General features: G+C 33.9%; 1 protein-coding gene across 1 annotated transcript; it reads left to right on the top strand.

The window, feature by feature from the left end:
- The first annotated feature begins 985 nt into the window (after positions 1-985).
- LOC107842233 (peroxisome biogenesis protein 22) lies at positions 986-16,173 on the top strand. The gene is made up of 8 exons (XM_016685983.2): positions 986-1,317; positions 3,242-3,475; positions 3,557-3,604; positions 12,511-12,567; positions 12,642-12,743; positions 13,561-13,626; positions 14,939-15,040; positions 15,765-16,173. The coding sequence occupies exons 1-8, from the start codon at positions 1,225-1,227 to the stop codon at positions 15,867-15,869; spliced, it is 807 nt and encodes a 268-aa protein (XP_016541469.1). The 5' UTR covers positions 986-1,224; the 3' UTR covers positions 15,870-16,173.
- The last annotated feature ends 7,984 nt before the right edge of the window (positions 16,174-24,157 follow it).

Below are 24,157 nucleotides of genomic sequence, written 5' to 3'. Positions count from 1 at the left end.
CTCCTAGAGACATATTTCAGTAGTCGGGAATGTCGGAAAGTGTTTTGTCGCTTCGGAATAATCTCCGGGAAGAACTCTGTTGATTGCTCCTTGTAAGAACTTGATAGTCAATGCCGACATTGTCAATACTTGTCCAAGTTCTCTTTTCAGAATCCCCTTTTTAGAATTTCCTTTTTGTCCCCTTAGAATGTTATGTTACCCCCCCTATTTATAGTTGTAGGGGTAGGCCTAGTTGCTTGTGATTGGCCGAAAACATGTCATTTGGGACACTTGGCGCCCTTTTGACTGGTTGTTGAATTTGAATAAGATTTCCACATCATTTGTACATGTGGCGGCCTCTCATTGGTCTTAGATTTGACTGGAATATCACGTTACTTGATGAGTTTGGGTTTCAAGGTGAGATGGACCTTGATGAGGAATAAAATGGACTTATTATTTTTTTAAGCCTAAAATAATTTTAGACCAAATAAAATATGGATCAAATTCAAATTTTATATATTTACATGTCTACAGGGAGTAGTTAGAAGCTAAGTTGCTCGGACTCTCCAAAAATATTGATGAGCTCTTGTCGGATTCTTCAAAAATATACGATTCTTGAGGAATCGACGCGCCGTAGACATTTTTGAAAAGCCCGAGTAACTTAGGTGTATATTTTTGAAGGATCCGATAAGTATCCGTAGATATTTTTGAAGAGTTCGAATAACTTAGGTTAGAAGTTTTCCAAAATAGTTATGAGTCGTTTGGTATGAGGTATAAGGTATAAATAGTCCCAAAATAAAATAAAGAATTATTTTATCTCATGTTTAATTAAAAATATTAGTTTATATCAAGATTATTCATCTCACTATTTACACTTTGATAGAATAAGTTATCCTATATAATTAATTTCAAAATGATGAATCTTGAGATTAATTATCTTGGCATGACGCTTTTCCAACCAAAACTGACCCTTCAAAACTTAATAAGTTTGGTTATGACTTAAATGCTAGTCCTAAAATGGGCTAGCCATAAAAATAGATGTACCTATTTTCCCTTTTCATTTCTCCACTTTTTCAATCTTCCATTCGAAGCTTCCTTTGCAAGATCAATTTCTTCTAGAAGATTTCTGTAACAGCAAAGAGAGCTCGATCAATCTTTCATCGGCTCAAACACTACCAAGGAACCACAGAATTCCATCAATTTTGAAGAGTTGAGGGGGTTGGGTGGGGGTGGGGGTGGGGGCTTATGGCTGATACTTCGAAGGACGATTTGGTGGAGCTGATAAAGCGAATTGGGGCTTTTCTTACTCTTAAGTTTTCTAATCTCTCCCTAACATTGGTACGAATTAGTTTTGTATCATTGTTGTTAGAGTGTGTTAAGAGTTCCACATTTGTTGCGGAATGGATCAGTAGTAGTTTGCTTATATTAACTTGGGCAATCTCTCTCGTGATTCATCTTTAGTTGGGCTTGGGGGTTAAAGGGGCGTTGGAATTCTAAATTAGTTTGGGATAGACCAGTGGTTTGCTTATATGGACCTAGTCAATTCTCTCTATTTTGGGGTTGAGTTAGGCTCAGGTGTTGTATGTTTACGTGGTAGTAGTGTAGGTCCATCCCTGTTTGGACTCCCGGTGCACACTCAAGTTGGGCCTGGGCTTGAAGGAGGTGTTAGAGTGGCTTAGAGTTCCACAAGAATTGGATGATGGATTGGTGGTTTGCTTATATGGACTTGGATAGTCCTTGGAGATCTAGCTTTTGGGGTTGAGTTAGGCTCACGTCAAGTCCTTTCTTTTTGGACTCTTGGTCCCCTTTGGGCTTGGGCTTGAAGGGGGTATTAGAGTGGGTTAGAGTTTCATATTGGTTGGGGAATAGACCAGTGGTTTGCTTATATGGATCTTTTCTTAATAAACTAACTTTTGGGGTTGAGTTAGGTTGGGTTAGAGTTCCATGGTGGTTGGAGAATGGACAAATGGTTTGCTTATACGGACTTGGACAGTCCTCCTCTTGTGAGCTAGTTTGAACTAGTTTTTGGGGTTGCGTTATTAGGTTTAGTTGTTGTGTTATATAAACATTGTTTGTGGGGATTAGGATAATTTTACTGGATAATTTGATGATAAGCAATGTTGTTAAAGGCTGGACTACCGTCTGCTTAAACCTTGAAAGTAGACACAGTGCTTTAGCTTGTTTAGGTGATGGTTTTGCCTGGACAAAAGTTGGTGGAATTTTACCTAAAAATGTCCGTTCAGGTTAGATATGATTAGGCATCAGTGGAAATATAAAGAGGAGATTTAACTACGTATTAAATGGGCCAATATGAAATGGACAAATTTGAAGGAATAGCAGGCCAAGATCATGTGGTTCATTGGGAATTGGAAAGGGGAGAACGAGCAGATATAGAATGTTAAATTTAAATTGTTCCACGAGCTTGTATATTGATAAGAGGCAGAACTATTGATATAATAATTGTAAAGAAGTATTATGGAAATGAACTTTTTTTGCTGATTAAGAATAATAATTAGAATTTAGTATAAGGAAACCAGTTACTAGTCTTAACTAGAAACTTAAATTTGCACATTTGCACTTCTATCAGAAGTTTGAAATGATTTTTGAATTTGATTTGCATTCTCATTGGTTCATTTATTTCATTCCCTTGTAGCTTTTTTAGTTCATTTGTCATTGTAATTGTTATTCCTTTTGTAGCTATTTTTCTTGCATTACCTATATAACTCTTTTCTCCCTCGTTAAAATTCTTCACTGGAATCTACTGTTTATTTATGCTTAAAGTCCAATTGAACATTTGTGTTTCTCAGCACACTTGATTTTGACAACAAGATGCTAATTTTTTTCCCACTTTAGGCCGAATCTTTGAAAATCATTGACTTTGGTCTGATTCATATCTTGAACATACAACATAGTTCTAAAACTACAGCTACATAACCTGAGCAATAGCAAGAGTGTAGAATTAGGTGACTGCACAATGTAGAGTTTCAGGGATTCCTACAGCTTCTACCGCTTGCAAAATTGAGGAAGGCAATAGATGCTGAATTAGCAATTCAACAACCAATAAACTGCCATTTTATCTAATTGTTTTGCTGATATAATTCTATCATACAGGAACTGGTGCTGCAATAGCTCTCTTTTTGAAAAACAAATCCTATGGCATTACAATTATCAAAAACAAATCCTATGGCATTCCTAAGAAATATGTTTTAAATGTTGTGCTATTTTCACTTTAGACGGTAACAGCTATTTGTTTTAAGTGCAGGACTCAAGATCTATAGGCGCTATAGCAGGTCTTGCATTTACAATAGTTTTTGCCTGGAGAATATTGAGAACATCTAGTCCACAGAGGAGGAGTCCTAAACGACAAGCTGTTATACCTGGTAGTTCTGGTGTAAGCAGTCATTTTAGTGAAAATATAGCAACTTCAGAAGTTAGCCCCCCATCAGAGGATTCGAGTGCACAAAATGTAATTGATGAGTTCTTTCAGCCAGTAAAGGTAGAAAAAGATTTTCATTTGCCCTTACCCCTTTATCCTAATATAATTGATGGATTAGTGACTTCTACTAATTGCTTGCAGCCAACTCTGGGACAAATAGTCAGGCAAAGACTGAGTGAGGGGAGGAAGGTATCTTTTAATGCTTCTCTTGTTGGTATCTCTTTAACATACACTTCTCCATCTTCAAGGCCTCGTGGGTGCCAAGTACATGTTTGATGTTCAACATACATTTATTAATCTAAGAACAATTTGAGATCATGGGCTGCCTTTAATTTGTTCCTTTAAGATAAAAAATTCATTCTTTTAGGTGTTTTTGTCAGTGAAGTTTTTTTCTTCTTCAAAAACTGAAATAAAATTGGTGTTTGTTAAGGTATTTTTAAGCTTTATTTGCAAGAAATTTCTTTTGCAATACTACTTTTTGAAGTTGTAGTTTGGGGGTGTTTTTTGAAGAATGTTTGCAAGAAACTCTTCTGCCACTCACAGAACACAAAAAGAACCAATTCAAACAGATCTAAAGTTTCACAAACTTTTTCCAATTATTGGCAAAATGGCTGCTTAAATTCTGGAGATAGTTCCTGAAATAGTTCTTTGTGCTAATAGGTTAAACTAAAGCGAATAGCAAGATTTCAAATGTGAAGGATTCACCAAAAATGAGGGATTAGTGAATGGAATGAACCAAGCAATGTACTAACAAGATTAACTATTATATTTTATTCCAATAGCATTGTCCATTTAAGCCTGAGCTCACCACTTTGCTCTCAGTATATTTATTCCATGGTGAGTGATTGCAGGAAGATGACGACTGACCTTTTAATAAATTTAATCCTTCAGTAGGGTTATGTAGCATAGATTACATAGAAATATCTTGAACATTATCTAATATAGTTATAAAATAGAATCTCCTAGGTAGGTACTTAAGTTTACCTAGAAGTGTAATAGTCTTTAAATAGAATCGCCTAGGTAGGTACTTAAGTTTACCTAAAAGTAGTTTACATTTGTTTGTTTTTGCGAGAAACTGCTTTGATATTTGGAGAGCCTTCACGAGAATAGATCATTCCCAAATGCTAGCAATTCATTCATTCTTCAAAGAGGATACTGTCTTCGTATCTTTTGAAGAGGTCATAAACTAAAGTATTAAGATGAGTCTTTCCCAGATCCCACTTAATAGCATTGGTGGGGTGATTTCTGCTAACGGCTATTGCGTTTTCGAATCCTTTTCTATTGTAACAACCAGACATTTTTGGGGCTTTGCTTGCCCTTAAGTACATATGTAGACATCAAAATGAATTTTGAGTTATGTCATTACTTTTAGTTTTCTTATTTTAACAATTTGCATACCACTTCAAGTCTTGTAGAATATTATCTAGCATATTCATACACGCACTTGGGAGCATAGCTTACATCCATATAATGTATGAAGTAGAGAATTAAATGAGTGGTTAGTGGGCAAATTCATATTACATATGATGTTTCTTTGGTAATTAGCTCACGTTGGATGACAACTTAAAAAGATATTTCAAGCTCTTGTTTCAAATGTCTTAGGGACTAGAAACAAGCAAAACTGTGTTTAATGGTAAAGAAATGGACCTTGGGCCTAACTCAACCTCAAAAGCTAGCTCATGAGGGAAGGATTGCGCAATACCATATAAGGAGACCAAGGACCCTTTAACCCACCGATGCGGGACTCCAACACCCCCGCACACCCAGGGCTGGACATCTGGAGCGTGGACAATATAAGACGGGGGGCCCAACATCGAGAACAATGAACTAGGTGGGCCTGGATCTGATACCATGTGAGAAAATATAAGAGAAAAATATTATTGAATTGTTGTAACTACATTATTACATTGAGGCCTATTTATAGACAATACATTCCAATCCTTTTCCTAATAGGACACTATATTATAATCCTTTACCAAGTAGAATTTTATATACTATTCCTATTCCTACTCATATTCTAACACTCCCCCTCAAGCTGGTGCATAGAAGACATATGTACCAAGCTTGTTATGGATGTAACTAATATGAGAATTGCTGAGGGACTTGGTGAAGATATCTGCAAGAAAATTGATAAGGACTGCTTTGAACGTCTGGGAGACCTCAATTGAAACGGAACAAACTGAAAAAGTGATTCGAAAAGTAGTAAATATTGCCGTAAAGTCGATGTGTCGCTGGAAAATTGCCGAAAACTGGTATAAAATATACGGGTCATCTCAAAATCAAGAGATGAGTAGATCTTGAACATGAAAGTCACCGGAAACTTAGTCGAAACATGCTCACACGCCGGATTATTAGATTTGATGGATGAAAAGTGACTACAATCTGAAGAAAAAAAAGTATATGGGTAGGATCGGAATGATGTCACGACCCTACTGAAAAGGAGAAATATGTGTAGGGTTGGAATGACGGCACGGCCTTATTGAGAAATAGAAATTATATGAGTAGGGTCGGAGTGACGGCACGATCCTATTGGAAAAGAGAAATTATATGGGCAGGGTCGGAATAATGGCACGACCCTGTTGAAAAAGATCTGAGGAGTCACCGAAAAGACATATGGAACTATGTAAATTAAATCTGAGGAGTCACCAGAAAGATGCATGGTTCTATGCAACTTAAATATGAGACATTAGTCCGGAAAGATGCACGGTGCTATGCAAATCAGATATGAGAAAATAGTCACCGAAAAGAAGTACGGTGCTAAGAAAAATAGATATGAAAAAGTAGTCACCGGACAGATGTATGGTGCTACGCAAAGATATGAGAAAATAGTCAGTAGAAAGATACACAGTGAGCCAGTGACCCAACTTTTGCTAACATAATCATTGGCCAGACGAGCGGCATGTATGGATTATAGCTGCCCGCCGGCAGCGGAAAATCTTTGATTCTTTACCAAGATCATGGAAGCTCTGATACCATGATAAAGAAATGGATCTTGGACCTAACTCAACCTCAAAAGCTAGCTCATGAGGGGAGGATTGTCCACGACCATATAAGGAGACCAAGGACCCTTTAACCCACCGATGTGGGACTCCAACACCCCCCGCACGCCCAGGGCTGGACATCTGAAGCATGGACAATATAAGACGGAGGGGCCCAACATCGGAAACAATGAACTGGGTGGGCCTGACTATGATACCATATGAGAAAATATAAATGAAAAATATTATTGAATTGTTGTAACTACATTATTACATTGAGGCTCTATTTACAGACAATATATTTCAATCGTTTTCCTAATCGGACACTACATTATAATCTTTTTCCAAGTAGGATTTTATATGCTATTCCTATTCCTGCTCATATTTTAACAAGTTTATTAAGGCAGAAAAAACAACATAGAGGGACCTTGGGGAGGCGTTAAGGTAGTCAAGCTACTAACTGAATTGTCTTTTGTGCATATCACTAATTAAGGGATTTTTGGAGAAGAGGGACATAAAGCATACTACTTTTATGCTCAGGAAACAATGTAAAGTTAAGAGGGATCTTGTATATATAATAATCTTAAAGTACGAAAATGCCATTATATATTATAACTCTTGATGGCCAAATTTAAGATTATATAAAAGACTCATCTTAGTTTTTTAGTGTTTCCTGAGATAATAGCAATATGCTTTTGTCCCTTTACAAAAAAAAAAAAAAGGAAATCCTAAACAGTGATGTCCATAGAAGATGATTCAAAAAGTAGTTCCAACCCTGACGCCCCCTCCCCCTCTCCCCAACCTCCCAAAATCCCTTTAAATTGTTGTTTCTCCTAATGCACGAAACACAATTTGTATTTCCACTTCTTTAAGACATCTAAACATGAGCCAGCAAAAAGTAAAATTGACTTGGCCCCATTTCCTTCTCCTTTGCATTTTTATCCAAAGTCGGCCACATATCAAATCGTCAATGTGGTGTGTGAAGTTGGCATACTAGCCACTTATTTAATTCTCTAACTAATACATCATATAAATGCTTCGATGAAACTCTAAGAGTGATATAATATAGACTTAAGGACACTATTAATGTTATTGAGAATCAATTTTGGATTTTATCCCCGGTAGATCCACAACAAAAATCTGTATTTTTTCAAAGATGATTTAGAAAATTTATAGTAAGAGGAAGAAAGATCTAAACATGGTTATTATTGGCTTGGAGAAAGAATATGATAGACAGATAGAGTATCAAGAAAAGTCATTTGGTGGGTGTAGGAAATGAAAAGATTCATGCTAAATAATTTACGTCATAAAAGACTTGTATGAAGGGCCCATTACAAGAGTGAGAACAATAGAAGAAAACGTAAAGGAGTTTCCTATAACCATGGGTTTACATCAAGAATCTGTGTTGTGCTTCAATGCTTATTTACCCATGTTATGAAAGAGCAAAAACCAACACATTCAAAGATGAGGTCCAATGGTTGTGGTGTATGTTATTTGTTGACGATGTTGTTCTAATTGACAAAACCAATGAGGTGTAAACCAAAAGCGTGAACTATGGAGAAACACTTTAGAAAGTAAGGCTTTTAAGATAGGTAGAAGTAAAATCGACTATATGCATTTCAAGTTCAGTCAACATATGAAATTGAAGTTGAGATAGGATTAGATATGATTGTGGTTCCTAAATCCAAACAATTCGGATATTTAGGATCGTCGTTCCAAGAGAATGAAGTGATAGGTGAAGATGTTACCAGAATCAATCGGATCGGATGATTGAAATAAAGAAGTGGTAGCAGGATGTAATGTAATCAAAGGATGCTTACCGAAGTGAAAAGTAAGTTGTAGAATATTTATTAGACCAATGATATATTCTTTTTATATTTTTTTTTGAAAGTTGTGATATCCGGGCCAACTTGTGCCCACCTCGACTAATTCCACGTTTACTTGCCACCTCCCACTAGCAACAGGTACCTGGTAACTTTGTCCACCTAGGCTATTGCAAATGGGAAGAAATCACTTAATGTTCTTTTTGATCTCCGCTAGGATTTGAACTCGAGACCTTATGGTTCTCGTCCACTTCATTGACCACTGCGCTATTGTGCCATATTCTTGGATGCTAAGACCAACAATATCATATGAAAGTGAATGTTACATTGACAAGATAAATTGCTAGGATGGATTTGCGGTCATACATGATTAGATATGATCGCATTAGCTAGAAAATAATCAGAGAATATCATTTGATATGATTGTCATATTTCAACTCTAGATGCATGGGTCGATAGGTGTGAAATCATAGTTAGTGAATATAGAGAAACTGGAAGAGTACTCAAAATCATATGGAAGGTATTTCTCTCTCGACCTATATTCACTTGGGAGCCGTGCAGATTTAACAAAGATTGGATGCAATGGAAAAAACAAATTTATATAGGCAATACCGATTAGTTGGGAATATATATCAGTCATAAAAGATTTACTTCAGGTCCTACGCTTTCGAGGAGTCTTTAGTCCTATTAGAGAATCTTGTGTCAATAGAAAAAAAAATAGAACTTCACTTTTCTTTTTTATTTTGTATAATGTTGGCCTGAGATGAAATTAAATGGCGAACATGGTCAGTGAGGATTCATCTTGAGCCGGGTAGCCGAGGTTCTATTGGCAATAGTCTCCCTACTTCACTCCTGAGGTAGTGGTATGGACTTCGTACACCTCACCGACCCCAACCCCACTTTGTGGGAATACACTGGTATGTTGTATGGTCGGTGTAGATTTAGTATAGCCAACTCCACCTTGTTAGAAAAATTTTGTAATGGGAGAGGCACAACCAACAAAAGTTGTGTGAAGCTCTATTTGTCTACTTTTTCAAATGAAAGCATTGAACAGGAAAGAATGTATATATATAATACAAGTGGGTCCATCAGGCACAATAAATTATATTAATTAAGTATAAACTTATTTATTGTGCGATAGATCTAAATGTAGTAAGTCTATAAACTTATTTCTTGTATTGTTTTTCCCTATTATTGTACTTGTGAAATCATATTCTCTTGCCAAAGATTCAAATTGCAAAATGAGAAGTTAATCATCAATAAATCTTATTTGGATACATATATACATGAATGAGAAAAAAATTATAAGTAACTAATTATGAGCAATTGAGAGTACCTTTGCATATCCATTTTAATTTTTTCCTATCTACACTTTTTTATATTTTTTTCTCTAAAAGATTGTATGCATTATTCAATAATTTAGTCATTTATAAGGAATATTAAAAAAAAGAAAAAATTACAGTGAATTCCTTTTATGTAAAAAAAGTTCAAAATTTAGTTGTGATATATCAAGATACATCGACAATATTAAAATGTAAAACCAAAACGAAACCAACCAAAGAAAATTAAAAAAAAAATTGGGTTTTTCTTCGATTTGATTTTTCATCAATTGTTGGGAAAAATCTGTCAACATAGAAATATTATTTCTTCCATTTCAGTTTATGTGTAAGTGTTTGACCGATCACTTAATTTAAGAAATAAAGGAAGATATTTAAAATTTGTGGGTTAAAATAAGCCAAAGATATTTGTAGGACTATAGATCATTTTAATAAGAGTAAAATGTATATTTTATTGTTAAATTCATATCGAGTATATAAAGATGTCCTCTTTATTTTTTTTAAAAAAGAATTGTCTAAAAAGGAAAAAAATGTCATAAATTGAAATGGAGGGAGTATTTATTAATAAAAATTAGTTCAATTTACAAACTTGGTGTGATTTTTATTCAAAATAACGATTCCAATAAAACTGCATTCAAAATTAATGGTGGATCACGTATTCTAAATTATAAAGTATTTTAAGTAGACTTTATAATATACCAAAAAAAAAATCTCACACACACATACTGGTTTAATTTTTTATTTTTAAATATTTATTTAATACAATTTATTATACCTGATGGATCTATTTATTACTTTCTCCCTCTTGTTCATTGCTTTCATTTGGAAAAGTAAATAGATGGGCCCACTATCTTATGTGTAAAAATGTAATGGAGCCTCACACACCTTTTGTTGATTGTGCCTCTCCGATGATAAAAATTTTCCCTTGTTAGGGATTAAGGTGTAGTTGTTGTATGCATTATATACAATCAAGTGATGCTCCCAAGTGTGTGTATATATTTTTCCGTGAATTGTTAAAAAGAAAACTATAATTGAGTAATTAACTCAAATGTTCAATTTGATGTCTATGAAATCCCAGAAATGACAATTTGTTACACTTGTAATCTATTGATGGTCCCCTAAAATTCAATTTACTCTTCACTCTCTCACTATGAAATTCAAGTTTGAAAAATATGGTAGAGGCATGTGGAGTATCTTTTCTTATTTCTCCCTTTTGCATCACCGTGAATGAGCACAATGTGTCTCCCCTTTCCACTCATTGTCAAGAAAAGAGAGTAGTACACCTCTTTTTCTTGATACATGATCATTGCTCCTTTGGTCCAATTAATGTCTTAATTTCCTAAGAATAAAGGGGGCTTCTTTCTGTCAAATTGCGTTGAAGAATAGTTTGGAAGGTTGAATAGATTGGAAGTAAGTAATTAATTGGAGGTAGAACTTTATGTGTTCCGCCTCATTTTAACTGAAGGTGTTTGATTGTAAGGCAAATTTATGCAAATTACCAAAAGTATTCTTGTTTGTTAAGTGATTGCGAAAGTTCCACGTGTCCTTTTAGTTTAACTCTCATTGTAAAACAATGAGCAAAATATCAAGTGGGTCCAATAAGACATTCATTATGGGTAAGACGGCAATGCTAAGATCAAATAGTTTCTAAAAAGTGAAAAATGTCGTTCTTTCCGGGATAGACTAAAAGGAAAGCCTATCACATAATTAGGCCAGAGGTTGTAGTAGGTTAATAGAACTACATTATTATTTTCATGTAGAAATGCACACCTCTATTTCAATTCGCTTTATTCAGATCCCATTTCATACCCACAACTATGCCTCAATTCTAAAGTAGTTTCGTTGGCTATTTCAATATACATTTGTCTTTTCAAAACTAATTACAACAACAACGACATACCCAGTGTATTCCCACCTAGTGGGGTCTGGGGAGGATAGAGTGTATACCACTACCTCAGGTGAAGTAGAGAGGCTGTTTCCGATAGACCCCCGGCTTAAAATCAATTACAAAATAACAGACACAATACATAAATGAATATAAACTTGTACAGTATGCAAAATAAACTAACAACACTAGCCACAAGATACTACTAAAACTATAAATCTGAAACCGTAGACAACACTCAACACCTACGAACAAGAAACTTCAGACACAAATACAGAACACTCCCCTGCTGTCACCGACACCCTCCCACCCCCTAACCCTCTACCCTAATCCGCCTCCTCCACACCTTCCTATCAAGGGTCATGTCCTTCGTAAGCTGTAACTGCTCCATATCATGTCTAATCACCTCCCTTCAATATTTCTTCGGCCTACCTCTCCCCCGCCTAAAATCATCCATAGCCAGTGTCTCACACCTCCGCACTGCACTGGCGCATAAGCACCCCTCCTCATCACGTACCCGAACCAATTAGAGTTCCTAATTATCCTTGTTAATCTTATGCTTATCATGAGGACATACAAGTCATTAACCAGAACAGAAAGGCCTGTGACAGCAACCAAACTTGTCAGCCACTAGATGCCACTGACCACACTGGCTGACCTGGTGTAAGTGTAACAATAATAGCTACATCATATTGTATAGATCCTTTGCAGTTATTGCATTTTGTTTAGCTAAGTCTCTGTTGAAGCCTACACTAGCATGCTCAGCGTGCACTTCTAATGGGGTGTCTTACCCACCTTATCCTTTAATTGGTAGCCTTACGGGTCCTATTTAGGATTTAGAATATAATGAAGTATTATTGATTGCAACATCGAGAAATAACTGAGAGCATGATGGTTGTCTCTACCTTAATTTTAAGAAAAATTGAGATACTTGACCAAAGCTTATCTGTTCAAGCTTTTGCATTCTGACATCCTCTTTCCTGATTCTGTTTGGCAGTGGTAGAGACTCTTCGTTAATTTCGTCACAGTAGCCCAAATAACTGGACAATCTGCATATTATTTCATTTTATAGGTAACATGTCGGTTGCTTGGAGTAATCTTGGAGGAAACGAGCCCGGAGGAACTACAGGTTATTATTATTTTTGTTGATTATGCATCAATTTTCAACATGCAGTTGACAATGTTTATTCTTGTTCTTTGCAGAAACAAGCTACTGTCCGATCCTCTGTGCTTGAAGTGTTGCTAGAAATCACCAAATTTTGTGACCTTTATCTCATGGAGAGAGTACTTGACGACGAAAGTGAAGTTAGTGCTCGCTCTATTATATTGCATCAGTGTGTTGACTAGTAGTTGCTATAGTTCCAATCCCTTTATAAAAATTTAATCTGCATTGTTTGACTTAGAGAGGATAAATTTTTTGGGGTTGGATGCCATTTGATGCTTCTTTTAAAATGAAAAGGAAAAGTCTGTCCTTGTTGATTGGCTTTGTATACCAAATAAAATTGGCTTTCTGAACTGATCCCTAAAAATTAAATCTAAAAAGGTAAAAGGACGTATCTTTGATGCAAAGTCTTAGTTGACTCTGAAAAACTAGTTTGATGTGTTGCTTTAGGCATCAATTATGCTTACTGCTTTTCTGAGAATCACCTATAAACTCAACTGCCTTAACATACCCTTGTAATCAAGTGGAATGACATTCCCTAAGCAGTACACTATTCCCCCTCTGTTTTTTTTCCTAGGCAAAACTGAGATCACATTAAATAATCATCACACACATTGACAAACATTCATCATTTACTAGTGTAGTAGAAGATTTGCACTTACTAATCTGCATAACTTAACAAAATAGCTTTCCTTGATAGTAAGTCGACCTAAAATGAGATAAGATGACCATGTTTGAGCTTCTTTTGTACTTCTTCTTTCTGGATGTCTGGTCTTGTCCACTATTTCATGACTTCTTGAACTTGATTCATTTTTCAGCACCTACTATCATAGTTTTGGTGCATGTTAATGGTGGACTGCAGTTGATGCAGTCTCATTTAGTTTCTATGAGTAACCTGCATGTGTATCACCACATTCTTTTTCTTGCATGCATATTCTTGAAATGCATGAATATTTGCAGAAAAAGGTCCTACTGGCTTTAGAAGATGCTGGAGTGTTTACATCTGGTGGCATGGTCAAAGACAAGGTAACAACTAGTCATTCTTCAACTGCCAATGGAAATCGAAATCCATTTAGAATACTTTCATGGACTTCTTGTTATTATGGTTGTTTTACATGGGTGATTTCTGCAACTTTTAATCTCAACCTTGCACCTGTGAACACTTTTCCTTTGTCCGTTTATTGGTATCCTCGTCCTGGAAAATTTGAGATTTATTCTTCTGGATGCGCGAACTTTATAGTCTTCTGTTCTGGAAAAAAGAGAGATTTTTTTCCTTCTAACAGTAATACAAAAACCTCACCTGAGGTTTTGGTTTGTTAAATATATGTTCCTTGTGGTTTTCTAGTACTACGTTAATGTCCTAGTCCCTTCTTTAAAGTTGTGTAGCAAATCTATTCTTTTATGTTTTAATTTATTGGTGGACAAATTCAACCCATATACTTAAATTTTGTTCTTTTATGTAGAAAAACGACATTCACATATTTTCTTGGGTCATGGCTACAATCTTACATCCTCTTTGCAACTAATTCCTTTATGCTCTTACACACTTAAAAGATAGGCCAAATACATTGACAAACGCTAAAACTTACACCTTTTTTCCATTTTGACACCACAATCGTCATGCCTGTTGAAAACTTAATGCTTCCAAAACTGTGCCTACTAACACAAATTTTACTGATCCACACCAACAACAAATGTGCGATTCTCACTCTCGTTTGATCCTATGACGTGGTAAATCAAACCTCTAAAATTTTGCCCAAAGAAAAATAGAATTTGTCGTCTCAGCCAACCTTCATCTTCTTCACCAGCTGTGGACCACTCTCGTCATCTGGAACACCATCCATCACCTCTCCACACCATTACACCACCTCTAGACTATTAGATTTGTTGAAGAAGCTTTCGTCATTCCCGAAGATTGTGGTTCTTCATTGAAAGCTCCGGCTATTACTCATGTTACACTCTATTAGTCAACTTTGTTCATATTATATTTAGCGTCTCTCGTTCTAGGTACGGTCTTACATGAAACAAGAGAATATTCAGTCCTCAATTGTCAGTGTAGAGTCATCAGCAAATGTTATTGTTTTTTATTATGTAGGGAGTAACATAATGATTGGCTAAAACATACATAGAGAGTAGATTTGTCCGAGCAAAATGTGGATTGATTAGTATAAAAATGATTTATTATCCCAGCTGTCACAGTTTGAATATTTAATATAAAGATTCAACAGTTGAATTGATGGCTCAGCTGCCATTTTAACCTTTACTATTTTTCTGATGGTCCTCTTTCTTGTACTGAGTGTATTATGCATTATATGATACTGATTTGATTGTTATTCAGGTTCTCTTTTGTAGCATTGAGAATGGGCGAACATCATTTGTCCGACAACTGGAACCTGATTGGCACATTGATACAAATCCGGAAATCGTTTTTCAGTTAGCGGTATTCCTTGTTTCCTTCGACTGTTAGCATGAGCATCCCATGTTTATAGTCTTCTCTATTTCAGTAGATGTACTAATTCATGAAGAAAAGTAGAAGTATCAGTAAACCGATGAATCCGCCCATTTATCTACCATGCATTAGTTAGATCTCTTTCCCCAAGGAAACAACTTCAACCTCTCTTATATTTACTAATGATTCTAAGATTTGCCTATAAAAAATAAATTTCTTTCTTCTTAAATTAGAAAATTTGCAAGTTTGACCCTGTAATTTCCTGTCTGTCAATGTGAAGGTCTTCTATAAACACCCATTGCCTCAAAGAAAAAAGTCTTCTACAAACACATAATGATACAGTTACTTGTCTCTTGCCTGTTTCAAGAACTCAAGTTTTGACCTATTAGAGATTAGATTTTTCAGATCACTGTTTCCTATGGTACTCGAACTGCTTTGAATTTATTTTTTCCCTTCAGCCTAGGGTCTATCAAGAACAGCCTCTCTACCTCCCAAACGTAAGCGTGAGGTCTGCGTACACTCCACCCTCCCCGGACCACATTGTGGGATTACATTGGATATGCTGTTGTTTGCTTTGGGACATTCCATTAGGGTAGTGATGAAAACGGTTATGACAAGTGTAGCTATAATTATTTAAATGGCAGTGTGGCTATGCAAATTTTTAGTGCTTTCCTCTATTGAGATATTTAATGGGTTGATACTAACTGATTTGCAGAGATTTATCAAATATGAGCTACACATTACACCTACCAAGTCAGAAAGAACAGCTATGAATGTTTTCAGCTCAACGTCTTTGGAGCAGTTTTTCGGAACTGTTTAGATGCCATCATATCCCAATGAGTTCTAACATATTTTCATTCGTTTTAGGTCTCACCTGTTGCCCTTCCTATTCAACTTTGGGCTGTGAAAGTTCATATTTTAAACTCAATTACGTCTTTTTCTGGTACCTGCAACTTCATAGGTTGAGGTTTAAGGGTGACACTTTGTATATTACTCTGTTGTATTCAGAACAGATCACTTTATAATTTATATGGTTGCTCTGTATAAGCCAGTGTACCAAATGGCTTAAACAAAGATGTATTATTTTGCTAGCTTTATGGTGCAACCTGGTTATTGTAGAGGAAGTTGATGCAATTTCAGATCAGGTTTTTGCATGCATTGCTGAAGGACGATAATTAAAAACCACCTCGAAATAGAGGCATTTGCGTAAATGACCCATTTTAGATGTAATAAGGGATCGCGCAGTCTTTAATGCAATATTAGCTTGGTGTCACTAAGCATTCATAAAATCTGTGATTAATTATTTTTTTGAAAAAAGAAGTCATTAATAATGGTTTTATTTAGGGGTGTCAAATGGATGGTTGTCTTTAATGCAATACTAGCTTGGTGTCACTAAGCATTTATAAAATCTTTGATTAATTATTTTTTTGAAAAAGAAGTCGTCAATAATGGTTTTATTTAGGGGTGTCAAATGGATGGTTAGGTTGAATGAGTTAACAAACGAGTCTCAGTTTTTTTATCAGAAGTTCCTTGGGCTGAAATGCTGAAATTGCTTGCACTAAAAGCAGTTCATAAGTTGATCCACCTAATTCTTGTCAAGTTTTTAATTTCTTTGTTTGTCCTTCAATTACTTTTGTAATTAATAAAATTATTTCTTTTTATTTTGATTTTATGTAACATAACAAAATAAAAAGAAGCTTCTTTGTGAAAACTTTTTAACAAGATTTGTATGATTTAATTTATACTTCATATAACCTCAATTTTTAAATGGACTAAAATTATCTTAGCTAATAAATGAGCGCAAATCTGAACAGATTAGCTGAAATATGTTTTCATCAAATTTGAGGAGGGCAAAAGTTTCGTGTTAGGGAATTTCAAGAATTCAGAGAAATGTTGCGAGGAGGTCAAGGGCGCTATTCATAGGATGCGTAGGGGTAGGGAGATTGGGGCAAACGAGATTTTGGTGAATTTTTGAAAAAGCAATGGCGGGGCAAATTTGGAGTGGCTGACAAGGTCGTTTAACATCACTTTCAGGGCAGCGAATATGCCCGAAGCTTGGAGATGGAGTAGGATGATTTCATTATATAAGAATAAGGGGGACATTTAGAGTTGCAACAACTATAGGGGTATTGTTGCGGTCTATCGCACAGGCAAGTGCACTGATCGTACAAGTAATATAGTGACCCAAAGAATCGGATATCGTACCCACGAGAACTACTTGATTAGTAATTTAATCAACTTCAGTTTCGACAATAATGTGTTTAAGTGTTTCAAAGTATCAAGATGATTGTGATAATTTAATAATTAATCTACTAATTAAATAAATGACAAAGTGTGACAATAAACGTGAGCAAGGTTGTAAACAATATGAGATAGAATTCCAGGGTAGAGGCACTCCTAACAGTCTTCTGAATCTCCATCTTTATCGTGGTCGTGTTGATTATCGGGTTATTGATTCACAGGGTTTAGATTACGATCATGATCTTCCGAGTCTCTAATATCTTCTACCTAAATAGACATTGCAACTACATCGTTGAGCAGGGATGCAATAATTCATTTAGATGCTTTAAGTTATCTTCCTGCAATTGAACCAAACAAGGCTTCTAAGTATATTCCTATCCTAGTTGCTACTTCATCTTCTTCATTATGTAGAAGAATACGAACTTGCTCCTCAAACTCTTCGATCTATCCCTAAGATTCTCCTTCCGTGTTCACAAAGAAACTATAGATTCATTCTAATTTGGCCCAATCATTAAAATGGTAGAAACAAGAGAATAAGAATAACCCATATGATAAAACCAACGTTAACCACTCTAAGAATATCAAAATATAATCATGTTTGTGGTCTCAACCCGAAAACAAGGGTGTTTAGCTACTCATGTTCGAAATCAACATCAAAGAAATATAATTAATCATACCAAAACTAATGTTGAGAGATGAAAGTTCAAAGAACCCTAAGAGAAGTATTGCAATTGTTTTCGCCTTTGTTGTACGTATGCCAAGGTATCCCCAATTGATTTGAAGTGTTCCTTTTATAAGAGGACATAATTGAACGAAAGTTGACCTTTCTCATGCCACATTTCATCACAAGGACTAGGATTAGCGCCACGGAGCTATCGCGGACCCTCATTGAAATGTGGCATGAGAAATAATTTAGCTCCGCGATGCGCCAGGGATCGACTCTTAGCCCTTTTTTATTTTTCTTGGTGATGGATGTTTTGACTTGCATATTCAAGAGAGGTGCCTTGGTGTATGTTATATTCTGATGGTGTTGTACTTATTGACGAGATTCGAGGGAGTTGGGGGATGGGAGGAGGAAAGTTAATGATAAGTTTAAGGTTTGGATATAGACACTTGAGTTCAAAGGATTTAGGTTGAGCAGGACCTAGACGGAGTACTTGAAATGTAAGTTAGGGATTTGTCGCATGAGGCTAGCCTGATAGTGAAGCTGGATTCTCAGGCTATTCAAAAGAGGTAGAGTTTCAAGTATCTTGATCTATGATTCAGGTGAATGGTGTGATTGACGAGGATGTCATGCACCATATTGATACAGGGTGATTGAAATAGAGGCTCGTTTCGGGAGTCTTATGTGATAAGAAGGTATCTCGTAAGCTTAAAGGTAAGTTCTACAGAGTGACAGTCCGACCGACTATGTTGTATGTAGCAAAGTGTTGGCCAGTTAATAACTCCCATATCCAAAAGTTGATAGTGAAGAAGATGAGAATGTTGTGATGGATGTGTGGACTTACCAAGAGAGATAGGGTTAGAAATGAGATTATTCGGTAGAAGATAAGAGTGGCTTCGATGAAGGATAAGATGTGAAAAGAGAGGTTGCGAAGGTTCAGACATGTGTTGAGGAGGTGCACGAATGCTCCAGTACGGAGGTGTAAGAGGGTGGTTATGAATTATTTAGGCGGAATAGATTTAGGCCGAAGAAACATTGGAGGGACGTGATTAGGCATGATATAAAGCAGTTACAGCTTACGGAGGGCATGACCCTTGATTGGAAGGTGTAGAGGACGCGGATTAGGATAGAGGATTAATGGGTAGGAGTACGTCCGTAATAGTAGGGAAGAGTGCTTTGTTTTTATCTGTACCTGTAGTTTCTTATTCGTGGTGTTTCAGTGATGTCTATGATTTCGATTAGAGAGTTTATAGTATTATCTTGTGGGTGTCTTGTTTTCTTCACTATCCAACTATTATTTGTCCTGAGTCGGGGGTCTATCAGAAACAACTTCTCTACTTCATCTGAGATAGTGCTATGGGTTGCGTAATTTTACCCTCCCAGACCTCCACTTTGTGAGAAAACACGAAAAATTTTACTATGGGAAGGGCACAACCAACAAAAGTTGTATGACCCTCCATTAAGTGAAAATTATCCCAAAGAGACTTATTATATTGTTAATTACAAGTTATAGAAAAACTTTTCAATAATTACTAGACTAAAGAAATAATTACAAGTTATAGCAACTTTTTAGAAAAAAAAATTTTAATTAAATATTCGAAAATTAATTTTTTAATATTTATTATTTATATTATTTCCTTATTTTTAGCATTTAACATTTATCACTCTTAATTAAAGTTTTGGATAATTATGGCAAGTTATATTACCTCTGATTATGCAGTCTACCTCAATTACTTCTTGCTCCTTAATCTACCCAATTCATCCTATCCATTTTCATCGTGCCAACAAGAACAAGAAACCTCTTACACTTTCTCTCTGAACCTCAAAGTGTTGTTGTTTCACTCTTAGCTCTTCTTCTACACATATTTGCAGCAAAAAACACTAACAAAAAATGACAACAACAACAACAACCCCATAATTAATTGGGAAGAATTCTATTCTTCTATTCAACAACAACAAGACACAACAACAACCTAGTACGATGACGAATACGAAGACGAGAACTCAGAATTTGACCTTCCAGTTCATTTAGGTATTAAAACAAACATGTAGTGGACAGGCTTGAAAGTTGCATTAGGACAAAGGATTAATGTGGAGGGGATTGTTTCTTCATTAAGGATTTTTTATAAGGATAAGCATTTAGCGATCCCACTGTGTAGCATGCAAAAAGATAATTCATTATCTGCACATTAAAAGAATAGAGCATACATTGTCAGCCACTGTTTAACCACCATGTTTAATATAATGATGTTTTCGTCATCTTCTTCTTAAGTTTCTTGATTAATTGCTAAAATAAGCATCCTTTGCAGGTATATGCATGATGTTTGTTTACTGTCTTTGGTTCACAAGAATATCAAATTTGCAAATATTTTACTTGACGCAAAACTCAATCCTCATCTATCAGACTCTGGATTGGCACCGTCTTTTGCAAATATTTAATTTTTTCTGTATTAAATTGATATAAAATTGATATTGAATCATTTTTTCTATTTATTGTTTGTTTTTCTAAGATAGTTAATAATAGTTAATAATGTGAATTAATTTTTTAGTGTTATTTTTTGTATTTATGTAGTATTTATATAATATTATGTTACTTTAACATTTCTTTCGTATTTTACATCATTGAATGAAATTGATATGAATTAAGCCGCATCAGATGGTATTAAATTTGATATCAACTACATCAAATTATACATTTTCGATTCTGTAATTAGTAACATTTGACATCAATATTGTATTTCGATTTTCAATGGTGCTCATTACTCTTTGTCTTTATAAGATTGTTGGTCTGAACAAAGTTTAATTTTGGTATTTAACATACTATTTATATAATGTTCTTCATCTTCTTCTGCCAGAAAGGAAATACTAATATCAATCATGGTTAATACTGATTATTTTTTTATTGCAACAAAAAAATATTTGACATCAAACAATTATTAATTAATTTATTTTCAACATTTATGTTGATAGTTTTTCATGTAATATCAATTACATCCACTAACAAGGTTATGTAACATAAAACATAATTTTTCTTATCGATTGTCACATTCATAAAACTCATTCAATACAAATGTGATATATGCGAACTTCATCGATACCAATTTTAATATCAATTTAATATATTGAGAACTCAAAATAAAAGTATTACTTAAGTAAGAAATGAGTATATAAACTGATTTCAACATAATTTATACAATTCATGGATATTGTGTTGTGTACTATACTGGTTTCATACACTAAAAACAGTTATAAGAATACATCATTTGTATGCAGAATCTTATATACCAACACAAATAACAGATTGTTCAATATTTTCATTAATATTCATTGACATATATTTTGTTGTCACATACAATAGATATTTAACAAAATAATCGACAATACTACTTTTTTTTATCTAAATACATCATTACTCCCGTGTCATTGTGTATGAGCATTGGTGGGCATATATCACTTATCAAAACCTCAATCTCAATTTCAATTGAGGTAATGTCAATCTTCAACTATTATGCTATTGCATTTAGCAATTCTTTATACTTGGTATTTGCATCATACATTATTTCATATATAGAAAAATCTTTAGGTTTACCTGCAAACATAATATAGAATTGTTAAGTAACTAATACTTAATAATCGGTAATGATACGTAATTAAAAAAATTACAACATATTTTAAAACTCATAAAATATACACATCAAAAAAATAAAAAAATGATAAACATATAAAATTTGATAATTTCAACATATTTTGATACTGTCAAAACATACAAATCAATAAAATTAAAAAATTAAAAAAATTACTGAAACAATAAATATAATATCACAATAGGTTACTGAATGTAATATGACCGAATGAAAACAGTTGACGGCCAATAATCATACACCTATAGATTAATTGAACAATATTTTTTTGTGACTTTCCACCACATTCTCGTGAATAATCAACATGTCAACATCATATAATCAAAAAAAATATGAAAAATAATATTAACTTTTTCTCTGAATGTCTTTCAAAAATATAAAAATCAACATGTCAACATCACATAATTAGACAATATATATTTCAAAAAGAAAAAAATTAATACAAAATATCAAGTTAATAACCAAGATATACTTGAGGCATCTCATCTCCCTCCATTGTATATCACGATTGAATGCAAATTAGCATAATTCACATTTGTGTGTCTCATTTTTTAATTTTTTATAGATTATTGAACGTTTTTTTTTTCAATAAAAATACTCAAACATTGTATGAAACAACAACAACTTGTGGAAGCATTTTATTGAAATAATAATTTCTGATAGAAAGAAGAAGAAAAGCAAATGAATATGAAGAAGGAAAAGAAATCAGATTGTTTAAAAATGGAGGGAAAATGCCTAAAGAGAGAATAGTGGTGTGATTGGTATCTATTAGTAACTGTTAACTACAATTAAGGAAGGGATATTGTTAATTAAGTTTAACTATATTTAAGGAAGGAATATCGCAATTTAGTTATATTATATTTTCCTTTCCTGTAATGATTTTGATATGTTTTTAAAAAAAAAAAAAAAAAAAGTATATAAAAATATTTTTTTTTATTTTTTTTAAATGAAAGTTGCTATAAACTTGAAAACTAAAAAAAGTTGTTATAACTTGCAATAAATAATCTAATAAGTTTATTTAGTTAATTTTTTCTTATTCTTTTGACACATAAATAGTGGACCATATTGATCCAATTTTACAATTAAAAGCCCTGAAATTCCATCTATCTATCTAGTACTCTGCCTATATAAAGATCTTTTTGGTCATAATATATTAAAATATGAAAAAAAATTTAAGAATAATTTTTTTTATTTTATTAAAAAATTAGTGTTTGATGAAAATTTTAAATCCAACTTAAAGTTGTATTTCAAATTCAAAAAACAGTTATGGGCCTATTTTCCAACAAAATTTTCACTTTTATGAGCAAAATGCTAAATAACATTTTTTTCACAAATCTAAAACATTGAAATATTATTTAATATATTTTAATTTATGTAAAGTATTGACTCGGCACATATTTAAAAAATAAAATAAAAATTTGAATTGAGATAAAATATAGTATTTTATAAGGCGAAAAGATTTGTGTGGTTATAAATTATTCTAATGAGAGTAAAATACATAATATTTTATAGTTAAATTATTACTAAAATAAAAAAGATGAAGCACCTTCTCTAAAGTTTGCATGCATTCTACCCTCTTCAAATCCTATTTGTGAGATTCCACAGAAAATGTTATTATAAATATAAAAACATCTCTTCTTTTTAAATTTTAGAAAAAAAATCATATATTTAAATGAATAAAATATCTATTAATAAAAATAGGATCAATACATAAAGTTGCTACAATTTTATCTACTAATAACGGTCAAAATTTTACATAAGACTTTTAGATCATATTTTTACCTTACAAGTTGCATCTGACAAGAGGCATATAATTCTCCTTTTTGTTTTTATATTTGCTTATACAATTTATAGTACCAGTTAGGACCCACATGAATTATATAAATATATTTTCTCTCATATTCATTGTAAAATTAGAAAATAGGACTCACTATCTATGTGTCAAAAAATTAACGGAGGGTCATATAACTTTTATTGGTTGTACCCCTCGCATGGTAAAATTTTTCAGAAAACACTGGATATATTATTATTGTAGATGAAACATATTTTCTTGGGTTAATTTTGTTTTCCATAGTTATTACCTAGATAGTTAGGCACGAAGCAATGTCGGATCAATTTCTTGATGTGACCACGAATACCTCCTACAATCATACTTGCAAGTGAACCAATCAATTCATCATTGAGACTTTATGTGATTAGAAATGGATTTCTTATTGGAAGGCTATAAGAAGTTGTTTGGTACGAAGGATAACAATTCTCTAATAAAATGCAGAATTATTTTAACAACGTTTGGTTAGGAGTACTAGTGAATCTTGAGATTACCTATTCCACCATTTATCCGATAATGATGCAATAAGTTATCTAATATAATATGGTGGCTGATCCCATGAGATAACTGTTTATCCCAATCCCATATCAAGCATACCCTTAAAGGGGTAGCTCAGTATGTTTCTGTTTTGTCAATGCAATATCATATGTATAACCAAGCAAAACAAACAAGTAATGGATATGCATGTGCTGCTTCATAGACAAAGCACCTCGAATATGCAGAGATTAAGAGAC

Source organism: Capsicum annuum, chromosome 9, assembly GCF_002878395.1.
Source record: "Capsicum annuum cultivar UCD-10X-F1 chromosome 9, UCD10Xv1.1, whole genome shotgun sequence".
In the NCBI taxonomy this organism is placed as follows: domain Eukaryota; kingdom Viridiplantae; phylum Streptophyta; class Magnoliopsida; order Solanales; family Solanaceae; genus Capsicum; species Capsicum annuum.
The sequence above is the reverse complement of the archived record's forward strand: the minus strand, read 5'-3'. Positions and strand labels throughout refer to the sequence as shown.

What these genes read in the sequence shown, in the direction of transcription:
- LOC107842233 (XM_016685983.2), top strand. Translation starts at nt 1,225, where the DNA reads ATGGCTGATACTTCGAAGGACGATTTGGTGGAGCTGATAAAGCGAATT. An exon ending in AGTTCTTTCAGCCAGTAAAG is followed by an intron (nt 3,476 to 3,556) that starts GTAGAAAAAGAT and finishes AATTGCTTGCAG; the next exon opens with CCAACTCTGGGACAAATAGT. An exon ending in AAATCGTTTTTCAGTTAGCG is followed by an intron (nt 15,041 to 15,764) that starts GTATTCCTTGTT and finishes ACTGATTTGCAG; the next exon opens with AGATTTATCAAATATGAGCT.